At 43.6% G+C, this 26,401-nt stretch overlaps 1 protein-coding gene across 5 annotated transcripts in view; it reads right to left on the bottom strand.

Annotated features, from left to right (window-relative positions):
• The window catches only part of FMNL2 (formin like 2), a 276,955-nt gene that overhangs the window by 64,153 nt on the left and 186,401 nt on the right, over positions 1-26,401 (bottom strand). For 4 of the 5 annotated variants that reach the window (XM_084797392.1, XM_084797391.1, XM_084797393.1 and 1 more), the window contains exons 5-7: positions 21,499-21,582; positions 17,907-18,059; positions 3,610-3,718 (exon numbers count right to left, since the gene is read on the bottom strand). In XM_084797392.1, coding sequence (XP_084653518.1) covers positions 3,610-3,718; positions 17,907-18,059; positions 21,499-21,582 — 346 coding nt within the window. The remainder of the gene's footprint in view (positions 1-3,609; positions 3,719-17,906; positions 18,060-21,498; positions 21,583-26,401) is intronic. The other variant, XM_084797394.1, reaches the window with a different exon arrangement.

Genomic DNA, 26,401 nt, shown 5'->3' with positions numbered 1-26,401 from the left:
AATGAACTACACATTTTTCTTTTTTTCCCATTTATTTCTCTATCTATTTATTTATTTATTTATTTAATCACTTTACAGCCTGATTGCAGGTCCCTCCCTCCTCTTCTCCCTCTCCCACCCTCAAACCCCCTTTCCTCCCATTTTCCTCTTCCCTTCTTCTCAGAGAATGGAGCCCCCCCCCCCATGGGTACCAACCCACCCTGGCACATCAGTTTGCATCAGGACTAAGCAATGGGAGAGAGCCAACCCCTGACACTACTAATGATACTCTGCTATGCTTGCAAACAGAATGCTAGCATAACTGTCTTCGGAGGCTTCATTGAACAGCTGATGGAAATAGATGCAGAGACCCACAGCCAAACAATAGGCCAAGCTCAGTGACTTCTGTGGAGGAGTGGGAGGAAGGAAATGAGAGAGCCTGAGGGGTTAAGGACACCACCTGAAGACCTACAGAGTCAACTAACCTGGACCCATGGGGACTCACAGAGACTGAACCACCAAACAAAGAGCACGCAAAGGCAGGACCTAGGCGTGCCCCCCACCACCACACACACATGTAGCAGATATGCAGCTTGGCCATCATGGAGATCCCCTAACAATGGGAGTAGTGGCTGTCTCTGACTCTGTTGCTTGACTTTGGATCCATTTCCCCTAACTGGGCTGCCTTGCTAGTGTTTTTCATTATTAAACTAGGAAAAGATTGTACTCTAAGCGATTCAAAAACTTTTGTACTCATTAAATCATTTTGAAGACCAGACAAAACCAAGCCCTGGTTGAGTTCCCAAGATCCACCCAGGTCAGTTTGCTCTGCATTTCAAAGACAAAGCCTTGAAATCTGAATTTTTCAGGCATGCAGGATGACCCCACCATGCACCTAGGGTTGACCGTTCCCTGCTTCTACTCCACCTCCCACTGCCGCCACCACCTCAGCAATGGCCACTGCTCCATCCAAACAAGTTGTTCTACTCATATGCTGAGCAACTATCGTCTTTTCTAAATGCACACACAGCTTTGCTCTTCTTCCTCTCACACTGAGAAAATATATTCAACCAATGCAAAAGAGAAAATAATAATAATAACAACAACCACCACCACCTTTTGAGGATGAAGTAGGAAAATAACCTATTAGAGGTCAGCACGGGCCACATAGCAAGGCACTGTCTCTAAAAACCAAAAGCTAAAGTAAAACTTTCTAAAGCTCCCCGGCATGTCAATCTGCTCGGCTTATCTCCTCTCACAGATAACATGAGGCCAGCCCCTCCACTTGACTCCTTGACCTGACTCCTTCTCACCTACTCAAGAGTTGGCACAGTGACACACAGCTGTAACCCTAGCACTCTGGAAGTGCAGGCGTGAGATCAGTTCAAAGCCAGCCTGGTCTACCTGAGAACCTGCCTCAAAATGACAAAAAAAAAAAAAAAAAAAACCCATGAGATGTTCTGAAAGTTCTGCATGTACATCTATATGAGGGTGTCATATCCCCTACAACTGGAGTTACAGACAGTTGTGAGCGCCATGTGGGTGCTGGGATTTGAACCTGGGTACTCTGGAAGAGCACTCTCTGCTCCAAACCTCTGAACCATCTCTCCAGCTAAATTCCTTCAAACACTCAAGGTCTAGAGTTTTCTCTTACTGTGTGCTCTGGAAGCTACTATCAGGCCTTTCACTTCTCACCCCTGAAACTGTCCTTGCCAAGATCACCACCAGGCTGCCTTCCCTCTACACACTAGGCCCAGTATCAAGGTTTCTGATACACTAATTACTTTCAAATACCTCACACTTCCTCCACCTCAGTATTCAGACTGGCTTATCCAAGTACCCGCTTCAGCTCACTATTTGGATGCTAAATAGACATCTCAATTAAAGTCTACCAAACAGACTTCCTAATGACCTCTTCTCAAATCTGCTGGTCCCGCAGTGGATGGCAACTTCATCTTACAGGCCCCAGCATGAACCCTTGGCACCACATCAATTATTCACCTTCTCCCTCAGTACACACCAAATGCTGTGGCCCTTACCATCCCTCCAAAGAGATCCAGAACTTACTCACTTTTCTCATCTCTCCTCCTGTGATTCTGAACCACACCACCGCCGACATTCACCCACGTTACTGCCAGCAACCTGTGAAACATTCTACCTCCTCCTGCCACTGCACACAAAGGCCAGTGCTAAACACAGAAACCATAATGATCCCGTTAAAGCGATTGTCACATTTCACCCTCAGAAGGCCTTGGTGGTTTTCTATTTGTAGTAAAGCTGTATCTTTCACTGGCCTATATGATTCTACAAAAATCCCTGGTATGTTTCTGCTTCCATCTTCTCTTCTCCTTACTCCTCCTCACTTACTTTTCATAAATACTGCCTCCCCAGTGACACTCTCCTAGATGATGCTAATCTAAAACTATGTGTGTGTGTGTGTGTGTGTGTGTGTGTGTGTGTGTGTACACACACATATATATATATGGCACTTTATTCCTATTTCTGAGTATGTTTCCTGTAGTATTTACTTAGTAGTAATAATTCCCTAGGTTCAAAGACTTCCTAGATTCGAACACTGTACAATCCATTAGCCATGAACTATGGAGGCTATTGCTTAACTTCTCAGTTTTCTCAAAAATAAAATGGGAGGGTAACACTACCAGTCTCACGGGGATATGTGGTTGCATAAAAACCTGAGAAGCGCACCGTGTGGTGGCTGGCTTTGGTTCTAGTCGTTGTCCTCGCTAGAACATGGGATGCTATATATTTGCAGTGCTGCCTTGGTTACCCTCTCTGGAACGTAAGCACCTGACACATTTTTATGGGCTGCAGCACTATCAGTACTTAGAAGACCGGCTCTGTCTAGTCGAAGCACTGAGAAACCCAGGTGGTGGGGGAAGACACGCTTGCCTTCACACCTTCCCCTCACACGCCGATGCTGGGTTTGAATGCTAACAAAGGCCCTTATGTATCTAGCCTCCAACCTGGGGAGCTGAGTTGTAAACTGAATCCTTTTGTTTTGTTTGTCTAGCCCATGGCTAGAGTCATGTACCCTTCACAGGCACCGTGCAGCCAGCCTCTGCAGGCACCAGCCAATTCCAACTAGAGTCACATAGCCTCCCCTGGCATTGGCCAATCCCAGTTAGCAGCGTAGCCACAGATAGGATTCCCCTAGAAGCCTTTAAAAGAGCCTGCAAACTCTTCCTGGGGGGCGGGGGGAGAGGGGCATCATCATTTTCTATTGATGGTTGATCCCTGCATGTAAGCTGTTTCTGCAGAATAAATGCTCTTTGCTTTTACATGCTTTTTGAGTCTGGGGTCTTCCTTCAGTGATTTTTGGACCCTTACACTTCCCATGGTGCTCACAAAATTTTCCCAAATAATGTAGGATAACTTATAAATTACAAATACCAAAATATACAGCTAAAATGAATAAGACTTTTCTGAATAGACTCTCATTAGATCATGATCTTTACTTCAAAGAGAGATACAAACATCAACACACACACACACACAGAGAGAGAGAGAGAGAGAGAGAGAGAGAGAGAGAGAGAGAGAGATCTGAGTCTGACTACAACAGAATCTTTTACAGGATTGAAGGAAACACATACTTCATAATTCAACACATACCTGATAATTCATGATGGCTCGTAAACACATGATACAGACATGAACATCATCTTTCTTACTCACTAATCTTGAATTTTTCAGGGTTCTTCTGCTTGGCAAAGTGTTATATCTGAAAATGAAAAAGGGGAACTTTCATAAAATGACAGACTACAGTGAGCATGAAGCACTTAAAGAGATGCACACTATTTTCTACCTTTACAAGCAAGCACCTACAGAAGAACTGTAGGCACAGCCAGGTGTGGTGGCACACGCCTTGAATACGGACACTCAGGAGGCAGAGGCAGTGAATCTCTGTGAGATCCAGGCCAGTCTGGTCTACAAATTGAACCTATGACAGCCAAGGCCACACAGAGAAACCCTGGAAAGAAAGAAAGAAAGAAAGAAAGAAAGAAAGAAAGAAAGAAAGAAAGAAAGAAAGAAAGAAAGAAAGAAAGAAAGAAAGAAAACTGCAGGCACAAAATGCCAACAGCAACCACTCCAGAGGACAGGCCCCAATGGTTCTGTGAGCCTCTCACATCTTTCCAGGCTATCTTCCCACTCAATGAAACTCAACACTACACACAACATATAACAAGAGAGAGAGGGCATGAAACCTTGTAACAATCCCAGTTCAGAGCCAGGGGCCCAAGCTAGGTTATGGAAGCGTATGAATGCAGATTGTACCGGCTAACAGAACAACAGGTGAGGAACTGACATTTAGCGCATTCCTTGACCTCCAACCACTTGACCAGATTTTAAGCATTTCTTCCTGTAGCTGCTCTTAAGTGTCTCTGCCTTAAGAGTTTAAACCCACTCAAAGTCACACACTAGTAACTCTGGCTTCACCTTGAGATATCAGACCCTAAAGCCTCAGCTCCCTACAAGTGCCTCCAAACCTAAGATCCACCCCTCCCACTGTCTGATACGGCAGCTAAAACACAGAGGGAAACACGCTAGCATACCAGAGTTCAAGTGCTTCAGTGTTGTGATTAATTTTATCAACCTTACATCACTAGAGTTTTATCTTAGCTTGCAAGCAGAACAGAACAGGCAATGTAATGCAACACATATAAAAACAGGTGACCTGCTATCCTTCCTCTGAGTGCCACAAGGTCTCCCCCTCCAGGGGACATGGTCAAATATGAGGCACCAGAGTTCGTGTCAAAGTCATACCCCACTCTCCACTCAACTGTGGAGACTGTTCTGACCATTGGCTAGATCTGGGTAGGGGTTTAAAGTTTAACGCCTGTATTGTCCTTGGCTGGTGCCTTAGTTTGAGCGGGACCCCTGGGCCCAAATCTGCCTATCATAATGTTCTACTTGTAGATTTCCAGGACCCTCTGGATCCTTCTACTTTGCCATTCTCCCATGCTTCTCTCATCTAGAGTCCCAATAGGATGTCCTCCCCTCTGTCCCAGTTTCCTGGTAAGTGAAGGCTTCCATGGGACATGGAAGGATAGCAGGTTACCAAGAAGAGACTTGATACCCTATGAGCATATACAGGGGGAGGTAATCCCCCTCAGGAACAGTCATAGGGGAGGGGAATAAGGGGAAAATGGGAGGGAGAGAAGAATGGGAGGATACAAGGGATGGGATAACCATTGAGATGTAACAAGAATAAATTAATAAAAAAAAAAAGAAAAAAGAAAACAAACAATAAATATATGATGTATAAAAAAATAAATAAATAAAAATAAAAAATAAAAACAGGTGACACCAAAAGCTTCAGTTCAAGTTCCGCCTCAGAGTAGAAACAGGATGGGTCATCTCTGTAACTTCAAGCTTCTATTACACGCATTCAAATCTGTAACTAGATGGGGTTGGGAGGTGTATAAAGGCAGAAGAGGGAATACCAGGGGTAGAAAAGTATAAGGTGGGGGGGGGGGACATGATAAATCAGCCAAAACTAAGGCTGCATGACAAAGCCATACAGAAACCTGCTACTTTATAAGCAAATTTTTAAAAAATCTTTTTTTTCTTTTTTCTTTTTTTTTAAGGAGTGGTTCCATTCATGTGAGGCAAGCACAGGCATAGGGAATAACTTGGGAACCCAGAACACTACATGGCTGAGCTATGCACACACACCCCCGTCTCTGAATAATTCACTTAGCCACCTAGGACCCCCGCAAACCTCTATCCTGCTGTACCTGTACCCACTTTTTTAAATGAAGAAAATAATCACTCCCCTTATCAGCCCCTTGATAATGCCTTGATAACCCACTTCCCCATACAATTCATAACCCAGTCACTTTCCCGTAACTCCACCAAGTACATGACTGTTGACACACTTTCTGGGGCTATCACAGAGGCTGGGTGAGTTCAGAGACTTGTCAGTCAGGCTGACCTAAGCAATAAGATCATCTCAGTCTACAGCTATAGACTGAGTGTATTGTCACTGCTACACCCTAAGGATTACCAAAGAACTGCTGCATGTGGGAGCTAGAAGAAACCTCAAGTACATTGATTATAGTACAGCATATGCATCTAGTTATGGGAATATAGTTCAGGGGGAAAACATTAGCATGAATGAGGCTCTGGGATCAATTTCCAGGAAAAAAAAAACTTTAAAAATATACTTATAAACCAGGCATGGTGGCGCAGGCCTTTAATCCCAGCACTGAGGAGGCAGATGCAGGCAGATCACTGTGAATTCGAAGCCAGCCTGGTCTACAAAGTGAGTCCAGGACAGCCAAGGCTACAGAGAGAAACCCAACAAAACAAAACAAAACAAAACAAAACACCCAACCCCCTCCCGAAAAAAAAAACCCAAAAAACAAACAAAAAAAACCTTATAAGCCAGGTGTGGTGGTGCACACCTTTAATATCCCAGCACTTGGGGCAAAAAAAAAGTTTTATTACACGTCAAGTAAGAGATAGGAGAGACCTTGGAGCCGAAGAGATGGCTCAGTGGTTAAGAGCATTGTCTATTCTTCCAAACGACCCAGGTTTAGTTCCTAGTACCCACATGGCAGCTCACAACTGTCTGTAACTCTAACTCGAGTTCCAAGGGATCTGATACCTTCACACTAATGCACATTAAAAAAACTAAATATATATTTAATATATATACTAAATATAACATATATATATATATATTGAGAGAGAGAGAGAGAGAGAGAGAGAGAGAGAGAGAGGGAGAGAGAGGAGACTAGACCCCAGTCTTTTCCTCAGACTCAGGGCCACTGTGTCCTACCAGTTGCTTCTCAACAGCATGACACAGCAGTGTTACCATGTGAAGACTCTGCTACTACAGGTCTCTGTGTCCAGTTCCTACGTCGGTTAGGACAGGCTGGTGATGTTCCTGTCTGTCATATTAGCTCTCACTACCTGCCTTCAATACTACTGGAGACCCCCTTAGCATATAGTTTGTCTCAGAAGTTGCATCTGTGTGTCTCTTGCAGAAATCCTGTCACTGGTCCCCCTGACAAGCAAGAATTTCTCTGTTCAAATCTTAAGTCTCATACATTACTTTCTAGAAAATGAAGTTGGTTTTGTTTGTTTATTTTTAACTTATTGGGAGTTATTTTTAACTTAATGGGAAACTGTGCTTGCTAGTGTAGAATTTTCATTCTAAAAGAATATCCTCCAATTAAAGAAATGAGACTTGAAAACTATCATTATTTTTTTATTTCTGAAAAATACAAAGTATTTTCAGAACACGTAAGGCAAGATTTTAGAGAACATCATGGGTTAATATGCTCATCAGTGCATTGTTCTGTGTGCACATCTTACGGAGTTTCACAGCCTCATAATTAGATTTTTGGTTCATTTGCTTTAACTGCCATCTCAAGAAATTACTATCATTTTTGCTAAGTTTTACATCAAATCCAATGTATGATTGATTCAGTTAATATTATTTGATACATAGGAGGTCCCCCTAGGTGGTTGACTCTAATAGATCCCCCAGGATGACCCTCAAACCCCAGTAAAATTGTAACTAAAACACTATTTGTCAATTTACTTCTACGAGGATCCAAGGACAGGCTGACCAATCTAGGAGGAATAGCCCTTTATCCCAAATTTCTTGCTTGTGTTTTTACTTTTCAGTTGTTGTTGCTTTGTTCCATTTTTATTGAGGCAGGGACTTACTCTATAGCATAGGCTGGCCCAAATCTTAACGTGTAGCCCAAGCTGCCCTCAAACTAATGGTAATCGTCTTGTCTACCTACTTTAGCTCCTCAAAAGCTGGGCTTACTAAACTGGCCAAGTCTGTGATTTAAGGTGTGTAAGCGTCTTTAAGACCTACTGTTTGTGTGAACCTCTGACAAGTAAATTAAAAAAAAAAAAGATTTTTAAAGATTTCTTTGTTTATTATTTATACAGTAGTCTGCCTGCATGTGAGCCAGCAGTACAGAAGAGGGCACCAGATCTCATTATAGATGGTTATGAGCCACTGTGTGGTTGCTGGGAATTGAACTCAGAACCTTTGGAAGAACAGCCTGCGCTTTTAACCTCTGAGCCATCTCTCCAGTGCAAAACATAGATTTTTATTTCTGTGGAGTTTAGGGAAACAAGAGATAATTATACAAGTGCCTAGGCCCCAGCCTGCACATGCCACTGCATTCATGAAAGTGATACCCAGACTGATACATAAAATGAATGCAAACGCAACCACCATGCACTTGCAGCCACATACTGTGCTGCAGCTCAGATAAGACTTTCCCTACTAACAATATCCACTGATGAACCTTTTCTTACGCCATATGTCACTGGGTGAATACAGACCTACTCCTGGAGACTTTCTTCAGGCAGATAAAGGTTGCTGTAGAGCTAAGAAACAGGGTTTGTATCTACAAACCCAGTAGAGTGAGACAAGGGAATAGTGAATTGGAGCCAGACTCTGCTTCAAAAAGTAAAATAAGACAAAATATTATAATAAAATAGGTAAATAAAGTTGCTCTTAAGGATTATTTTCTAATTTTTACCAATGTGTACGTGTGTATGAGAGTATGCACACATGTGTGTGGATACCCAACAGGGGCCAAAAGAGGGTGTCAGATCTCCTGGAGCTACAGCTATAGGCAACTGTGAGCTGCCCGTCATGGGCCCTGGGGATCACACTCTGATACTCTGTAAGAATAACAAGTGCTCTTAACCACAGAGGAATCTCCCCAGCCCCACTTTGTTATTTTTAAATACAACTCAGCAGCTAATTATAAAAAGGATGAAAAAATTTGAGACAAGTAACAAGTAACATGAAAATAAATGCAAATAGATATGAAGTGTTACCAGTGCAGGTTTCAAATAGTCCTGTTACATAGTTCTTTCTACCATGGAATTACATGATGCTTTTGTTTTTTAATTTTAATCTTAACCTTTAGATTTCACCTACAATGAACCCACATCATTCCTCAACAGGAAGGAAAAAGAAATAAATTTAAGAACCCCTTGAGATGATCTATATTTAAGTCTATCTTAAAGAGCTGGAAAGGTGACTCAGCAGTTAAAAACACGCTCCGCTCCTGCATAACAAACAAGTGCAGTCTCGCAGCATCCTTGTCTGGAGGATCACAGCCACCTGTCACTCCAGCTCCAGAGATCCTGATGCGCTCTTCTGGCCTCTCCAGGCACCTGCACTCAACCTGAACTTAGACAGACAGACAGGCAGGCAGGCAGGCAGACAAGACACACACACACACACACACACACACACACACACACACACACACACACCTTGCTAGCCAGAGACTGATAAGACCCTCAGCCCCGTGTGCATGTCATGTAGCCTTGGCATATATGACCACAGCTGGTCATGATCCACCTTGCTGGGGCAGACAGATTTGAAAGTTTCTGGGAAGAGAGAAATGATACAAGACATTTCATTAGAAAACCTCATCTTTAAAAACTTTAAATCCTGATATTGAAATATCAACCTGGGTGTCAATAAAGTGCAACAGAGTGACTAACAGTTCACCCAGAGAAAGGGTAAAGGTAACTGATTGGTGCCAAGAAACTGTCAACTGTATTAGTCACACTGATCCACTTGGGGATAAATTATCACAATGGTAATCTGACACAGACTGATTTTTCAAACTGCAGCAGGCACAGTGGCACACACATAATCTCAGCACTCAGGGACTGAGGCAGGAGGATGGTGACTCCAATGTCAGCTTTGCTTCCATATTAAGTCCCTACCTCATTAACAAAGGAAAGGGTTTGGGGAGAGGAGAAGAAAGAAGCAGCCGGCAGCTAATAAGAAGCCAGTCATAGCAGACAAGTAACACGTGTGCCACACTGTAATCATGCCAATGCAAGTAAATGCAATGCGGTACAATCGTGGGAAAGGCAGATAAGGCTAACTACCTCTGGTTGCAAGCCTGGGCCTTCCAAGCTGAGCTACCTCCTCTCACAGTGTTGATCCTTTGCTCATTAGAATAAACCTCACACAGACTGAGTTCAGACTTAAGTGGGCAGCTGGGGAGGAGGCCTGAGTGCTGCTGTGGCAAACCACTATCTATCTGTAGCGTGGTAATTATGCTACAGAAATACTAAGGGTGAAACTGCCTCCTAGCGTACTTTGATCCCGAAGGTGCTGTGAAACTTCACTTCAGCGACGCCAACAAGATGCAGCATCAGACTAACCATGGTCTCCCATGGATAACCAAGTGAAGGAGCTTCAGTTGGTCTTGCCTGGGTTTTCTGCAATCTCGGACTCTGTCAACAGTTAATGATGCCCGCCCCCTGCCCCATGACATTTGAAATGGGCTTCTGTGACAAGTTGTTACACTGATGCCCCCTTACTACCAGCACACAAACTCAGCTTAAGGGAGACAATAGGGGGAGAAGGGGAGGGGAAAGAGGGGCTGTTCTCCTGGCTTCACTCTTACTGGAAAGCTGTGGTAGGAGAAGGGAAGGAGGCATGGGAGTCTGGCAGGGTAAAATGGCAAAACTTCCTACACAAAGATTCCACTGTTGTTTTCTGCACCGGGTTCCCCAGATCGCCTCAGGATTTCAGTTAACTTCAGGCTTTCTGGCAAGCTTTATTCTGTCAACTTTTGCCTTTCTCTGGTGGGAGCATCTTCACCGGCATTGCACAACTGGCACTTAGAGACCACAGGCTGGCTGTGCTGAGGTCTGACCAAGTGCTTGGGTTGTCGGGGTAGGATGAGGTTCCTGCGATGTACAAATTGGAGAGGAGTTACTGGAACAGCAAAGGGGAGGGGAAAGAACGAGATACAATATATGCTGGACCACAAGGCTGGCTATCTACCGCCACTCTGACAGCCTTTGAGCCTCAAGATGCCCACATGAAAACACGAGTAACCAGAAGCAGAACAGCCTGGCTGCCTTTTTTTTTTTTTTTTAAACTCTTGCCATTTGTGGGAAAACACAGAAAGGGCTACTGGCAACTCTATAGGGAAAGCAACATCACATTTTGCTCACCCATCCCTTTTGAGGACTGATTTCCTCTCTTCTCAAGCACTGAGCTAAAACTGTAGATGCTGCCCTGAGATCCTTCCTGGGGAGAGCTGCCAACAGGAATTCACAGACAAACCTATACAAAGTCAGAAACAGACTTTTATCAGACTGACTTCAGATTAAAGCCAAACAGAAAGTAGATGTGGGACTTGGGCACTTAATCACAGCAGACAGAAGGAAGAGGCAGAAGGGCTGGGAATTCAGTTGTCATCCTGGGCTGTGTGAAATCTGGTCTCTTAACAAAACAACACACATATCACAAACTGGGCAGGCAATATAGCTCGTGGGGAAAAGGATTGCTACACAAGGCTGACAGCCTAAGCTCAAGTACCAGAACTCAAGGAAAGATAAAAGGAAAGACTAATGGGAAGTCATCCTCTGACCTACACACACACACACACACACACACACACACACACACACACACACACACACACGCACACGCACGCGCATATGCACACACATTAAACATGCACACAGTATTAACTTTTAGATTGTTCTCCTGGCATTTGCATCAGTTTCACACATATCTCACCAGGCATCAGCGGTTATGTGTGTGGGAAGTTCTAGAGCAATCCTAACTTGGGCAGGAGACACAGAAACTAACTAGGATTTGCAATATGCTTTGCGAGACGGTGCACTTGCAGAATGTTATCTTGTTTAGTTCTACAGTGATATCCACCACCTGCACCACCTACTTCACTCGTGAAAATGAATCTGCAAAGAGGCACACAGCAAGCACCTCAACCTGCACAGCTAGTGCTCGTGGTTAGTAATATATACATCTTTCATATTACAGTAGGTAATAAACTTGGACTAAGTAACAAGTAACATGTCCACCATGGTCGTAAGTACAAAAGAAAGCCTCCACTTCAGAGCCAAGGCAAACGACAGACATTGCATTTGCTCAGACACCTGCATTTATAAAGCCCCAAACACTTAGTAAACACAGAGTCCAGCCACTGCTCACCCAGTGACGTCTCCAGGTAAGCCTTAACCTATCTATTGTTGTGACAGCGCACACTTATTTGTATACACACGAACTTCTTCCAGAGGGACGTTCAGCATGTGCAGAACCATGGGTTTGGTCTCTAGCACACATATGTATAAATTAGCTTGTAACGCTGCATAAAAATCAGTCTTTACCCACCGCTTCTACTGTCTAAAGACTGAATATAAGACAGAACATTGAATGACTCTAGAACCAGGCTGTCCTAAGGTCTGGAGAAAGATTTTTTTTGAAAACATTCTATGAAGCTTCATTGCCAATAATTTTGGGATTCTTAAACCCAGGTCCTATTAGCCATAGGGAGGGGGAAAGGTACATAACTTTTGTATTGCAAAGGCGCTTTCAGCCTTAGAGATTAAACTAGTGTCTACCTGTAAGAGTAGGAACTGGAACAGCCTTAGAAGCTGAAACAAGGTTTGACCCAAAAGGAATGCAGTCCCCCACTAGGGTGTCACATCATTTGGCAGGACTAGACTAACAGCTGGTCCCAGGTCCGGGCTAACAGCACTTCAACAAAAGTTTGGGGTTTTAGGTTTCCTCTCTTACCCTCTAGACATGACGTCACTTGGCCTTTTTTTTTTTTTAATTCAATTAAACATAAAATATCTGATGCTTTAAAAAAGTGAGCCAAGTACTTTGCTGACTGGCCCCAAGGCCAAAAGAAACAAAGCTGAAATAGTTCCATGAAGACAGTGCAAAATACAGAAAAGGGAGGTAGGAAAAGAGACGTGGAGATGGAGACAATAGGGAAGGAGAGAAAGGGAATGTTGGCTGTTTGCAGCAACAGCTAGAACAACCTGTGTGTTTTCTATTTCCACTGGAGACCCAGACAACAGCTGGAACTGCTTCTCGACGTGAGTGAAAGGAAGGTGTCAGCTTCGGATATGAATGGCAAGTCTTGGTTAACCTGCAAATCCTGACTTCCCATTGTGTTTCCCTGGAAGGCATTTGCTGTGGGACTGCTAGCTAAGCGGCAGGCACACAGCCCTGTGAAGAGTCTCCAAGGAAACCATCTCACTCTTGTGACGCTGAAGTCAAAGTATGTCCATTCATCCTTAACTGCCCCATTTTCATAAGCTATCAATAAGTCACCATGGGCAAGCACAGCCTGGCCTCAGAATACAACATGAATTCTGGGCTACCCTTGCCAGACTTATCAACTTATTGTTCCCTAAATGGACCATACAGCACAGCGGTGACAAGTTGGGCACTTTCCCAACTCATTTACAGTGCTTTCTCCTTTTCAAAATCAGGTAACAAAATTTTATTCACTATCTGCCCCCCTCGTCTGGAGACAGAAAAACATCAAGGTTTGAGAAGAGTATTTTGAAAGTGTTTCTCTTGGTCAGTGATACTCTGGGCCAACAGTAAGTCAAGTTCTTCACTAAATAACCTGTTGGAGGGAAAAGGAGGAGAGGACAAGAGGCAGAGGAGGAAGAGGAGCCCCTCAGAGGACATCCTTTCCTCTGAGAGAAAAACAGAGTAACTGAATTCAAACTCTTTGTTGGGGTGTGTGTGTGTGTGTGTGTGTGTGTGTGTGTGTGTGTGTGTGTTTGTGTGTGTGTGTGAGAGAGAGACAGACAGACAGACAGACAGACAGACAGACACACACACACACACACACACACACACACACACACACACACACACACGCAGACACAGATAGACAGACACAGACAGGCAGACACAAACAGAAAGTGACACTATAATAGTTAGAGCTAAAAATATGGTATTTTCCCCCATAACAAACTCTAGCTGTCAGTACAATGCTACTTGTTAAGAACTCGAAAGAGCACAACGCACATATAACCTCGTTCTGTAAGCAAAATGGTCCCGAGTCAGGGCTACCATGCACTTCTTCCCAGGTAGTATGACATACCCAGGGCGTGCTGAGGGTCTCCTCAGGCTCGTGTGGCTCTCATGTGACAAACTGCCTGAGAAGGATTACCAAATCCTTTGTGGGCACTGACAAACAAACAGGACCCTTACTGGGAGGAAAGAAACACATCCCATCCTTGTGAATGAAGAGGCAGGACCACCTCACCACAACCCTTTCTTCTTCACTGACCTCAGGCAGAGATGTTTTAACCCTTAGAGATAACAGGAGTGACACTGCCAACAAGTCCCCGTAGAGAGTAGGTCAAAGGAGGCTCTCAGCACAGTGGCTCCTTTCCTGAGTAGAAGCCGTGGTGATGTGCCTGAGTGTGCTTTACATTCCTTCCTTGAACAACTCGAGGACTGGGATGTCTGGGTCAGAAGTGTAAACCGAAGCTAACTCGGCTCTTCACTGAGCCACCTGTCAGATCACAACAATGCGAGAACTGCTCTTCCACAGGCCAGCTTTCCCCGAAGCTTGAGGGGAGCCAGTGACATCCCATTCAGGCCGAATATTCACTTCAGAAGAAATGCTGGTTAGTGGTTAATATTCCAAAAGCAACATGGACCACAGTACCTTTATTAAAGTGAGACGGTCAGCTGGGGTGATCACCACAACATTTCTGCCTTTGAAATCTCCGACCTCCTCCATGCTAGAACTACCTCTGTCATGCCTCATGGCTTGTCCCTGGAAGGACAGGTACATCCTTCTTTCGCAAACATGCCTGATCCTTGATACAAGGTTCTGGCTCATCTCATGTCTTTTCACATCTCCTCTGTACAGAGTAGCCTCTTCTTTACCCTGAAAACCACCCACCTATCACCAACAAACCCAGTTTAAACTCGACCTTTCTTTCAGGTCCACACTAGCTTCCGTTCGTTTCCTTAAAAACTGAAAATATCTATTTTTCCACCACCATGTCCTATTCAAGTCTAACACAGCATTCATCTTGACTGTCTTAAAAAAATTTTTTTTTCTTGCATCTCAAATACCACAACCCTGGTCCTCAGGAGATGAGGTGCACAGATGTGCAGATACTTGGTCAGTAATGGAGCTGGACCTGCAGCCACGTTGGTGGAATCAGTCTCAGCTGGAGAAAGGCCACGTGCTGGAGAAAGCACAAGCCAGGTTTCTGCTGCACTGGCATTAGCACTTCTCCTCGGGCCGAGCTTCAGAGGTATGATGACTCGGAACCCAGCCACAGGTACAATTCAGGTGTGTGCTGTGCCATAAGGCGTTTGACAAACACTATGAAGTAGTTTAAAAATATCAAGTTGAAATCCAAGAAAGAAATAGTGCTAGCGTCAGGATTTTGTACAAAGACCTTGTATTTAATAATGGAATTTTTTTCCTTAATCATGTGCTATCTATAAAATGTGTTAAAATTTCCTGAAATCTTTTTTTCCCCCAAGTTTCACCAATATCTTTGGACAAGGGATAAGAGTCCATATCTATGCTATTATCTGGAGATGAGGCATACGGAACTGACTAAGTTTTATATCAAACAGTTTGATATAAAAATATTTACTCATTAAGCAAAACTACCAGAATAAAACATCTCCAGAAAAACCATAGTACCTTCAAAAGAACTTTGATATTAATAAAAAATGAATTCTACTGTAAAGACTCCAATTCTTAAGACGAGGACCTATAATATGGTAACACCAGCGTATACAAGGCAGTAGGGTGACGCAAAGGTTACCATATGATAACATGGAGGACGGTCATGAGACCAGGCCATCATGTACTGTCAGCTCTCTTGAATGTTCTCTCTAGTGACTTACGAGATGTTCTGGGTGGAAGCCTCATCATCAGTGTGTGAACTGAAGCTGCTCCAGAGGCAGCAGAAGGAGAAGCCGCTCGTGTGGCATGGAACTGAAGAGAGCCAGGCAGGGAAGCCAGCCTGGTGGTGATGTAAGAGATGGGTAAAGCCAGAACGAGAGACAGACAATGGGACAAGAAAGGACAAAGCGGAGAAGACCATCAGACATGAGATGGCAGAATGAGGAAGAAGGCAATAAAATGAAAACCAGAAATTGAGGGGGTGTTGAGAGCAGAGGAAGAAAGGGGAGAGGAGGAGGAAGAGAGAAAAAAATGTAAACAATCCTTGGGTATATGAAAAGTAACATGTACCAGACAGCTGTGCTCCGACTGCTGTTGAATTACAAGAGCTAAATAAACTACCACTGACATATAGTGGTTAGCACCATTAATGATGAATGAATAAGTAAATGGCATGCAGATCACTGCCATGTTGACAATCTGATGAAATTCAAGTGTCTCCTTCTTTGGGCTTTCAAACTGTTGAAGCACAACACAGAAGAAGTGGTGCGGGTGTCCTAGAAAGTCAAATGGCCCCATGTCTCTCCAAATAACATTCCCACTGTGCCTGCCACCATACTTTTGGTGTATCTTTCTAATTAAAAACATAGCTAGGCAAGATCTACCTTGAGCCAACTATGAAGCAGTTCAAGCTAGGTTTGATGTCCCTTAGTCCCCCAAGGTTCAGAGCATTTTATTTTTTATTTTGAAAAAGTGAATCTTTGTTAGACAGCTGACCAACATATACCCTCTAAGTAAACAAATATTTTAAAAAACAAAATTAAATTGTACTTTGATAATTAAACCCCTTTATGTATTACAGTTAAATATTGGAAAGCATTTTAATTTGAGTATCAGGATGCTTGCAGAACTTTTCATGTACAGTCGGCTTTAGCTTCTAAATTTGTTATGTATATTCCTCTGCTCATGTGTGAGGTTGACACACACTAGTGGGTTTATAGCCACTGGCCCATTGCAAACACCAGGAGGTGAATTAGAACATTGCTCCTTATTATTTCTGAATCAATTTATCTTAAATTCATCAACATTGTTGACATGTGCTAACAAGGAAATCTGAATCATTTACTGGAGACATCACAGTCGCATATCAAATCCTTTAGCAGAACTGGTATTCATTACAGAGAAGGATATTTTCTTAAACTTTCCATGACTAAAACTCAAGTCAAAGAAGTACAAGGTCATACAAAGGCAGTCAAATGTGAAATGTCTGGAAGCCACAGACTCACGGGCTCTCACCTGACACATACACTCCGTGACCCAAAACCCACGGTGATCTGATACACTTAGGTGACAGTGCTCTGCCAGGTCATGTCAGAAACACAGGAGAGGGTTTTAGTGAGCCACAAAAAGCAAGGCACACTTGAGAATGAAGATCATACAGACATCTGTATTCAAGTCTCCGGTGAGAAACCTTCAACAATGATTTAGATATGACTTCTGTCTTTATTAGCAGGAGTGTTAACTTCCTCACCAACGAGCTCTAAGTACAGTGCCCCAAAGATGGTAAAACCTCCTTCTCCACTTAGTGAGTGAGTACGGGTCTGAAGGAACACCATGAGACTAAACCTATCACTGGTACAGGTGGTCAGTGCAGACCCTTGTAGCATCCTGGCATTTCAGCACGAGCTGACGTCATTAGTAGATGGAGTCATTAGCAGAAAATGTCAAGTTGACACGAAGCATACCCAAAGGAGCATGCCTACTTGGCCTCTCATTAGAAAGATGTATCTGGCACCGTGACCTATGAGTGAGAACACATCCCACACAGCACGCACCTGAGCTACCTGTGGAAGGACAGGGTAGCACAAATAGACAAGGAGCTACAGGGGCTCCCCAGACACTCATATTATAACATGCAGCCTCTACCCTGCTGGTGGTATTGAGGTCACTCTGCCCACACCCATCGGAACTTACCTGCTAGGGACCATTTCACTATGTTATTTGACACAAGCTCCCCGCTTTCTGTGCTGAGTCACAATACGGCATTTCGGAGAAGCGTTAACGTAAAACTACGGAGTACAATCCACAGGGAACAGGCCGTGAACAACAGGAAATTGTTAGTTAGATTCACTGGAGGAGAAAGCGCCACGTGAGAAGACACGCTGATGTCCAGAACAGGATGAGAAGGAGAGAGGACCCTGCAGTGCCAAAGCATCCGATGAAGGCACTTACCGAAGCGCAGAATGTCTTCCAGAGCGGGACACACTGCTGCCCACAGGTGAGGGCAGGTTGTTCCCTCTGTGCAGGTCCTCGATGGACCTGCTCCAGGGCTTTGATTTGTCCACTGTACTCTCCACGGTACTTTCCACACTTTCAAAGTCAAAACTAAAACAAAAAAAGGGAATGCTACTCAAAACTGAGAAACTAACTTTCAGACACATCCTCGGGACACACGTAACCTTCTACACCTTAAACCGCATCTGCACCGGAATATGAAAAGTCCTTCCAGCCAAAGGAAATGCAAAAGAATTTCTGTGATCTCCGTGTTAGTTTTGAAAACATGGGGATTACAAACACTGGGTCTGGCAAAAGAGGCATTGACCACAAACAGCTAAAATCGGGTCACCGTATACTGTTTGCATCTTGCTCGCCGGCTTACCAAAGACTACCACCACCATGCTGGAAGAAGGGACGAGCTCTCACAGCTGTCTTCATTTGCTTTAACAAGCCGACATGTTAGTATAATTCCTCCCTACCCATCAATGTTTACTGAGCATTTTCTCTCGTGTGTTAGCAAGCACTTCTCCGGCCATATGTGATGCATTACTAGTGCGGCTATGGCTTTGCTTTGATTTTGGACTCTCTTCCCGACGTGGTGCTCTTTAAAGTAAGACTGCTGCTCCCCTGACATTTTTTTTGAGGCTGTTACTCATGTTAACCATATTGGAATAAGTGGCAAGCTGAACTGCTCATTCTCATGTAGCCTTAGGAAGCAAGTCTTTAAACAAGCGGGCCTTTGTACCCCACACATTTCCTCACTCACACAGTCAGCCACTCTGCTTTCTCAGAAGAACACTGCAGCGTTTCTAGCCTTAGTTCTGCCCGACCAGACAGCAGAACAAAGAGACAGCAGCTACAGTCAATATTCTCTGAAAGACTATAAAAGATCTTGACGGAAAAAATAATAATAATATAAGCTGGAAATCATCTACAGCTGCTGATAAAGCATGCATGGCTGCCAGGAGGAAAAACAAAAACAAAAGCAAAACCCAGAATGGCCACCGCCAAACTAGGGGCTGTTCTCTAACGTTTACAGTTAGTCGCACAGCAGGGGCAGGCGCGCAGCCAGCACACGGAGCTGATAGCAGACCTTGGGCCTTTGGATGCAGGAGGAAGGCTAAAGAGGAGAGAGGCAGAATGGGGTAGTCTAAGAAAACCGGAAGACCCAAAACAGAAGGCTCCCGTTGAGATGGGAAAGACTTCAGGGGAATATGAATCACTCTCGGGCTGTGGACACGTCACAAGTCCCTAAACAAAGCTCATGGCATACAGTATTCTCACTCCTCCCTACATGCCCAGAAACAACGTGCAAGGAACACACACTTTAGTGAATTAGTGGCTGCCTCCATTTAAGACAGAGTCAAAGCCAGTTGTCTCAAATTCCATGGACTGGAGAATTACTAATACCAGGGGAACAATAAGAATTTTCAAAATAAAAGACAAATTATATAACTTGTCTACATAAATCGAAACAAAACTAAAACCAATACACAATAGATAAAGCTAATGTTCCCAATGAAAGCAAAGGCTCAAGAGCAGGTAGCCTACACCCTGAGTGCTAGTGTTTAGTTGCTCATGGCCTTACGCTGTCGGCTGAAGAACTCCAGCACAGTACCACAGACTTGCCCACACTGGTCCAACATGAGGGCATATTTGAGAGATTTTGTTTCCAAGCATTATTGTCATGTAAGTAAAGGATCCATTATATATAACAAATAATTATAATGTGTTATTTATTTATCCTTTATTCCCGATTTTTCTTAGTCTTTCTTAGATGATACAAATGTTTTTCTAGATTTTAAAATTTGCAAGAAGGAATATTGTTTTGTCAGAATATATGATACACCGTACAGATTAGCAGATTCAAAGTAACACAAATAAGTAAGAAATATCCTTTTTGATGGAATATGCTATAAACACTAAAAATTATAGGTCATAAAATGATTTCTTATACTGTATGAGAGGTATCAAAATAGAAACCCATTATACCAGATTTGGTTGATAACCATGAATCTGTAAGGTAAGAATAACCATGGCTTCCTCTTCACAAGTGCTAGGGAGGAGTGGAAATTAAGAGAAAAACACCCTGCCATATATTCAGAATCCTTGGAATGAGAAATATTAAAAAACAAGTTGTTACTATTAAAAAAGAGTGAAGGAACTGGAGAGAGGGTCAGGGTTTAACACCTGATGCTCTTGAAGGGGTCCTTGGTTTACTTCCTAACATCCACGTGGCAGCCCACAACTGTCTGTAACTCCAGTTTCAAAAGATCCAATACCCTCTTCTGGCTTCCATGGTATGGGCATGTACAGGTAATACACATATATACATGCAGGCAAATGCCCTGCTTAAATATGTAAAATCAAAATAAATATGTCTGCCTTTGAAGGAAAAAAAAAAAACAAAAAACCCAGAGTGGAGTACATTCAGAAAGTGGAGACAGGAGGATTACTACAAGTTTAAGACTAGCCTTGTGTACAGCCTGAGAGCCTATCTTCAAAAAAGAGAAAAAACAAAAACAAAAACAAAAAAACAAAACCCACCACAGCCGGGAAAAAAACAAATAGCTCCTGAAGCATCTTTCTTGTCTAATTAAAAACACAGCACCATTACTGCCTCACTCCACACATGTGAGACTATCTGTGGATTTTGGACCATGTCCTGATTAAAGGATAAATGTTGCAAAGAGAATATCTAATCCAACTGTACGCTTTGCAGTCCTGTTATAAACCATTCCAGAAGTCATGAACATGGAGAATCATATGGCTATGCAACTTAATTGTTTCCTGCCCTGCTCCAAGCTCTTTTCCTACATGTGGCAGGAAACCAAAGACTGCAAATGCATAGACAGTAGAAAGGGAACAGCCGGGCTCCATCCTCCAGGGCCACTGTGCTGGTGTCTAACGCTGTACCCTTATCTGATCATCCGCCAACACACACACACACACACACACACACACACACACACACACACACCCCTGTATCATTTCCCCCTCAGTGCTGAGACTCGACCTGTGGCCTCGCCCATGAGAGGCAAAGATTTTACTGCTGACCTATACTGCAGCTGTATCACAGGGGTGGGCCGGGGGTCAGTGGTACAGCATGGACTGCACAAGACCCTGCATCAATTTCCAGCACAGGAAAGGAAAGGACACTCATTTTTTGCTATGCCTTTTGTTTATTCAGCAACGTATCATACGCCGTTCCAGTGTTCTCCCACCTAGATCCATGTGACTCAAGGCCCCAGGAAGTCATTCTTTTGCATCATGGCTACAGCTCAGTAACAAAGCCAGGTCCTGGGTTTGATTCTCAGCATAGGACATAGGCCTTCATGGCAGTTTTTACTCACCTGTTGTATTTCTGCCTTAAAGGCATTTATTTCCAATTGTACCAATTGTGTGTTTTGTCTTCAGCTACAAAATCAGAGCAAACTTCCCCTGCATCTGCTTGTGGGTTTCTGCCTTCAGTGAGGTGTGTGATTTTACCACTGGGCTGCATCTTCACAGTGTGAAACTGATGTGCAAGCAAGCTAAGTTTACTTACGTGACTGCATACTGGGCAAAGGACAGATACTCCACAAGAACATCGAGGCCTTTGTTTTCTTCGTTCAAAAACTCTCTGACCCATCTGGGGAAAGAAAAAGAAAAAAAAAAAGTATTGGTGACACTGACCACAGGCCCATGGAGAGGATACGGTAGATAGTTTTGTTTTGTTTTTTCCTCGAAACATCCTTAGTCTGAAAGGATGTGCAGAAGAAGGACTGAACCATTTCACAGGAAGCAGGCATTTCTGGGTCAGGTAGGGAAACCAGAGGTTGTGCCAGGAAGTGGTAGCGCACACCCTTAGTTTCAGCACTTGGGAGGCAGAAGCCAGTGGATCTGAGTTCGCGGCCAGCATGGTCACAGAATGAGTTCCAGGACAGCCAAGGCTACACAGAGAAACCTTGTCTCAAGGAAGGAAGAAAGGAAGGAAGGAAAGAAAAAGGAAAAGGGGGGAAAAAAGCCATAAGTCACTGTGTGAGAATCGGGAGCAAAAAACACTACAATGTCAATCCCATTTTTGCATTTGACGGTTTAAGGCTTAAGACACAGTATTTCAAAAAGGTTTCTAAGAAAGGGAATTTGTCTAAATGTACTTTCAACCGTAAATATTCCCTAGCCTTGTTGTTGAAAGAGCCAAGACTAGACCAAAAAAAAAAAAAAAAAAAGAGGCGTACTGGGGACATGGTACCGTAGCCACTGTGATCCAGGCATGACTCCAAATCCATGCTCAATCCTTCTTGGCATACCCAGCTGAAGAAACCACTAAACCACCAATGAGAGGCCAATGCTTATGGGCTTCTGGAAATTCAATCGGGATAATGACTTGCTTAATTTTTTCCATGAGTATGAAAATCTTTAAAAGACTGCAGGTACCGCAGACCAGCGTCAGGGCTAACACGTGACAAATACTTTAAAAGATTCTTTCTTAAACCCTTTTAGCTTGCATTTGAGTGCTGTGTAACAGTTCACCAAGAATACCCACACATGTATTTGCTGTCCAGAATGACTCCAAAAGACAAACGAACTGGCATGTTTAAGGCCTGAGGCTAAAACTCTGTCACCTGATTTGACACGGTTCCTCCCACGCATCTCTCATCAGAGACTGGGCATATGTCAGGGACCACTGTGTTGATATCAGAAGAAACCATCACCCAGTGTGAAACTCCAACAACTGATGGGAACAAGGTATGGGCTGCTATCATGGCAATAACACAAAAGCCACGGGCACACACTGCAAACCAAAGTGCGAGCACCATGTCCCACTGGCCGTGGATGGCCCACGGCTACTGTGGAAGCCGTACTTACTAACTAGGAAAACAACAGCAGAACAGTGCTCCCATGTTGTTTAGGGAAGGACAGTACTTTGAGACGTTTGCGATAAGAAGAATCTAGCAGACTTCAGACGCCTTGTTTTATCGTTGGTTGGTTGGTTGGTTGGTTTTTCTGGTCTACATCTCCTGTCTCCTCTCTTTTGGCCCTTTCATCTTGATGGTGCAGATTGGGGTATACAGGAAGCATCAGGAGTCAACAAGGTAAGAAACTGGACCCCCTGACTTACATTCTCCTAAGCACTTCAGTCAGCTACCACAAAAGATGTGCACTTAACCATAGCTGTGCGTAAACACAACACTCAACAAGAGCCTAGGGTGTCAACATTGGCAAAGCAAACCCATCTGTTGGGTCTCACAGAGCAGCTTTCTCAGTGGATCTACGTGCAGCTCACGGGACTGTCTTCTGGTGCAGCCTCTTTAGAACAGCCCCACACGCCAGCTAACCACATCCACTTCCAGATAGTTTATTTAATTCCTCGCTGTGCAACAAAGTCTCCATTTTTGAGAGAGAGAAACATTTATAAATGATGATAGTCAGAAGCTTAGAGACAGAGGGAGAAAGATATCGTATAAACGGCTGGGGACCTGGGAATGCTAGCACTCCTGTGATCACCGGGTGATGCTGCTGTGTAATCAGGACCATAAGCTCCTTCCTCTTTGCTTCTCCACTGCCCCTGGCCCAGTGCTCTGACTGCACAATGCAAACTGTCCTACAGAGAGGAGTGTCTTTTTTAACATGAAAAAGAACCACTAAAATCCAGGTTTTTTTTCAGGACAGGTTCAGTTTCACATATTCTATTCAGTTGCTCACTAACATGAGGGTACATAAAAAACAGCCATCGGAGGCTCCTACTGCACACACTTCCACAAAGCGCACAGATGCCCCAGGATGCCATGAGCACCTGCTACTGTGCACCCACTGACACCTCCATCCCATCTAGGGGCGTCAGCCACAACCTGCACGGGAGGAAACTTGACCCAAACACAAGGAACTTGACCTAAACAACACAGGAAATAGCCAAGGACAGCAGGTCTATGAGTCTTTTGACTTAGGTTTAATTTGCTTCTTTACTTCAACATCCTAATTGATGCCCCACTTGCTAACTATATGCAGAAGCCCCAGAGAGATAATTTTCAAAGCAAGAGAGGAACCTGCTGCTTATGCACTAAAGTAGAATAATGTGCCCCTGGTTTAACGTCACAAAATGGACTCTGGTCCTTAAAGTTACCGGATCTTTCTTGGATATCTGATGTCACTCCAATATGCCTAAGTGATTTAGGGAAGACTGAGACATAAGGCATTTCACCACCGGCTACCTCGCCTCGTGTATCAGTGATGCTCACTCTGCTAAGTCACTCCATAGTAAGGGTATGAATTATAAGAAAAGCCAGCCCTCTCTCTTTCCCCATCCTCTTGGTTGCTACCCCTTCTGACTGGGAGATTTAGCATGGGTGAGAAAGGTCTGGAGTGACTATCCATGAGGAAGGAAAGAAAATGGATAAAGATATAAAAGGGCAGATGTTAAAGGGGTGTCTTAAATCTCAGGGACCAAAAGGAATAAAGAGGCCAGAGACTTGTTTCAACAAGTGAAGGCTCTGCCCCCAAGCCAGACAACCTGAGTTCAGTCCCTGGGACCCACTGTAGAAGAACCGACTGCTTCCTAGGGGCTGTCTTCTGATCTTCACATATGCGCTGCCCCCCATGCACAGAAAAGAATAGAAATGATTGTGGGGGGAGGGGCGCGAAACTTCATGCTGTAATTTATGTATTTGGTCATATAGTAAGTCTGTCACATCTGTAGAGCTCCATTCTCCTCTTCGTGCATGCTCTAATCTGTTTTATACGTTGCCAATAGGCAAACAGTTTCAAACTGAGTGATTATAGGTTTTGGAAAACAGAATTATTTCTGACTCTGACAGCATGTATTACTTCCTGAGTGCCTTGCAAATTCAAATGTGATTACCATATGTTATAAGTTTGAATTTCGGCGAATTCCAAATCAGATGCTTAGAAACTTGGAGAGACAGGGATAATGAGAAAGTGTTCTGGAAAAAACCGTAGCCAAAGAAGGTCTTTACGTGCAAACACAAACAAGTCATACTGAAGTATAGGCTGCTCACAGTGTGCTCTCAAACTGTTGTTCTCGCTGCCTCCCAAAATCTTAGAGCCAAATTTCTTCATACGGAAAATTAACTCTTCAGAGGCCCTCCTGGTGTATAACATCCAAGGTCAAGCAAATGGCAAGATGCACAAAAGAGGAGACAAGTGTTACTCCCTTTGCCAGGCTCCTGTAGAGGAAAGTCTGATAGCCGGATGGTTGGCTGGAATAAAGTTGCTGAAAAACCAGCGGGATAAGAGAGAGGTCAGCATCACCCAGAGTCAAGCAAAGCTACCACCGCACTGTGCACACTTCTCAACGTGTAGCCAGCACCGCTCAGAGTCCTGGAAGATCTCTGCATACCTCCCAGGGCTGACCTATTTTCTTGGAAGTATTAAGACTTGGTACATGCGAAGCCTTGGGTTTAAACTACTAGTACTTTCAAAAACAAACAAACAAAACACGCAGCCCTGTGACCTGGACACACTTCGATTTGACAGAGACTGGGTAACACTGATGAGAACACACAGATCTGTTTAGCACATCCCTCACTCCATACGATAACGAGGCAAGAGCGTTCCAGCTGAAGAACATCCTCTGTAAAGTAATTTAATAAAGCTGGATGATGAATACACATCTTTGTTTCTTTGTGACAAAATTAGAAGCCACGTGAAAATCATCTGCTGTCTACCCATGCACCTGGACAGTCTTGTGAGGCACAGGAAAGAGCCATTTGTCCATGGACTGCAAATTAGTTTGTAAAAATGACCACAAATTGTAGTGATAACATTTGGGGACCTGAAAGACATTTCCTGAAAAATGAATGAAGTCAGCCTGTTGCTTTGGGGAAAACAGACAATATTTGTCACTAATGATAAACTTTCCACTTAAACAAAATTAAGGATTTAGGAAGACCTATGCTTACACTAGTTTGATAGCTTTATGATAAATAAAAGTGTATTCTGATGGCAACGGTGATTATTAACAAAAAAGATTTTTAAAAAATATTATACCTGTGCAGTGGTAACGCACACCTTTAATTCCAGCACTAAGAGGCAGAGGCAAGCAGATCACTGAGAGTGCAAAGTCAGCCTAGTCTACAGAGCAAGTTCCAGGATAGCCAGGGCTAGGCAGAGAAGCCTAGTCACAAAAATAAAATAAAATAAAATTGTCTAATGACATGTTTCAACATTGGGAATAGCAGAGTGACTCAGTGAACCTTCTTTCCACATGATCGGTTCAGAAATCATGTTATAGGATGCATGATTGAAAACATACACTTGGGGAGGAAGACAAGACAATGGATTTTAACAGACCACAGGCCATTACTAGCAGCTTTAGGCATCTTCATTCAAAGAATTTTAGTGTGCTATCAGAAGATTCTTTACAACTCTCTGAAAAAGCCACTTAAGATCTCATATTTTCCAAATGTTCTTCATCTACACCAAGCAAAAATAAATATCAAAACAAGCTG

Source organism: Acomys minous (genome assembly GCF_964271855.1).
Source record: "Acomys minous genome assembly, chromosome: 10".
NCBI lineage: Eukaryota > Metazoa > Chordata > Mammalia > Rodentia > Muridae > Acomys > Acomys minous.
Note: the sequence above shows the minus strand (reverse complement) of the source record. Positions and strands in the feature narration are given on the sequence as shown.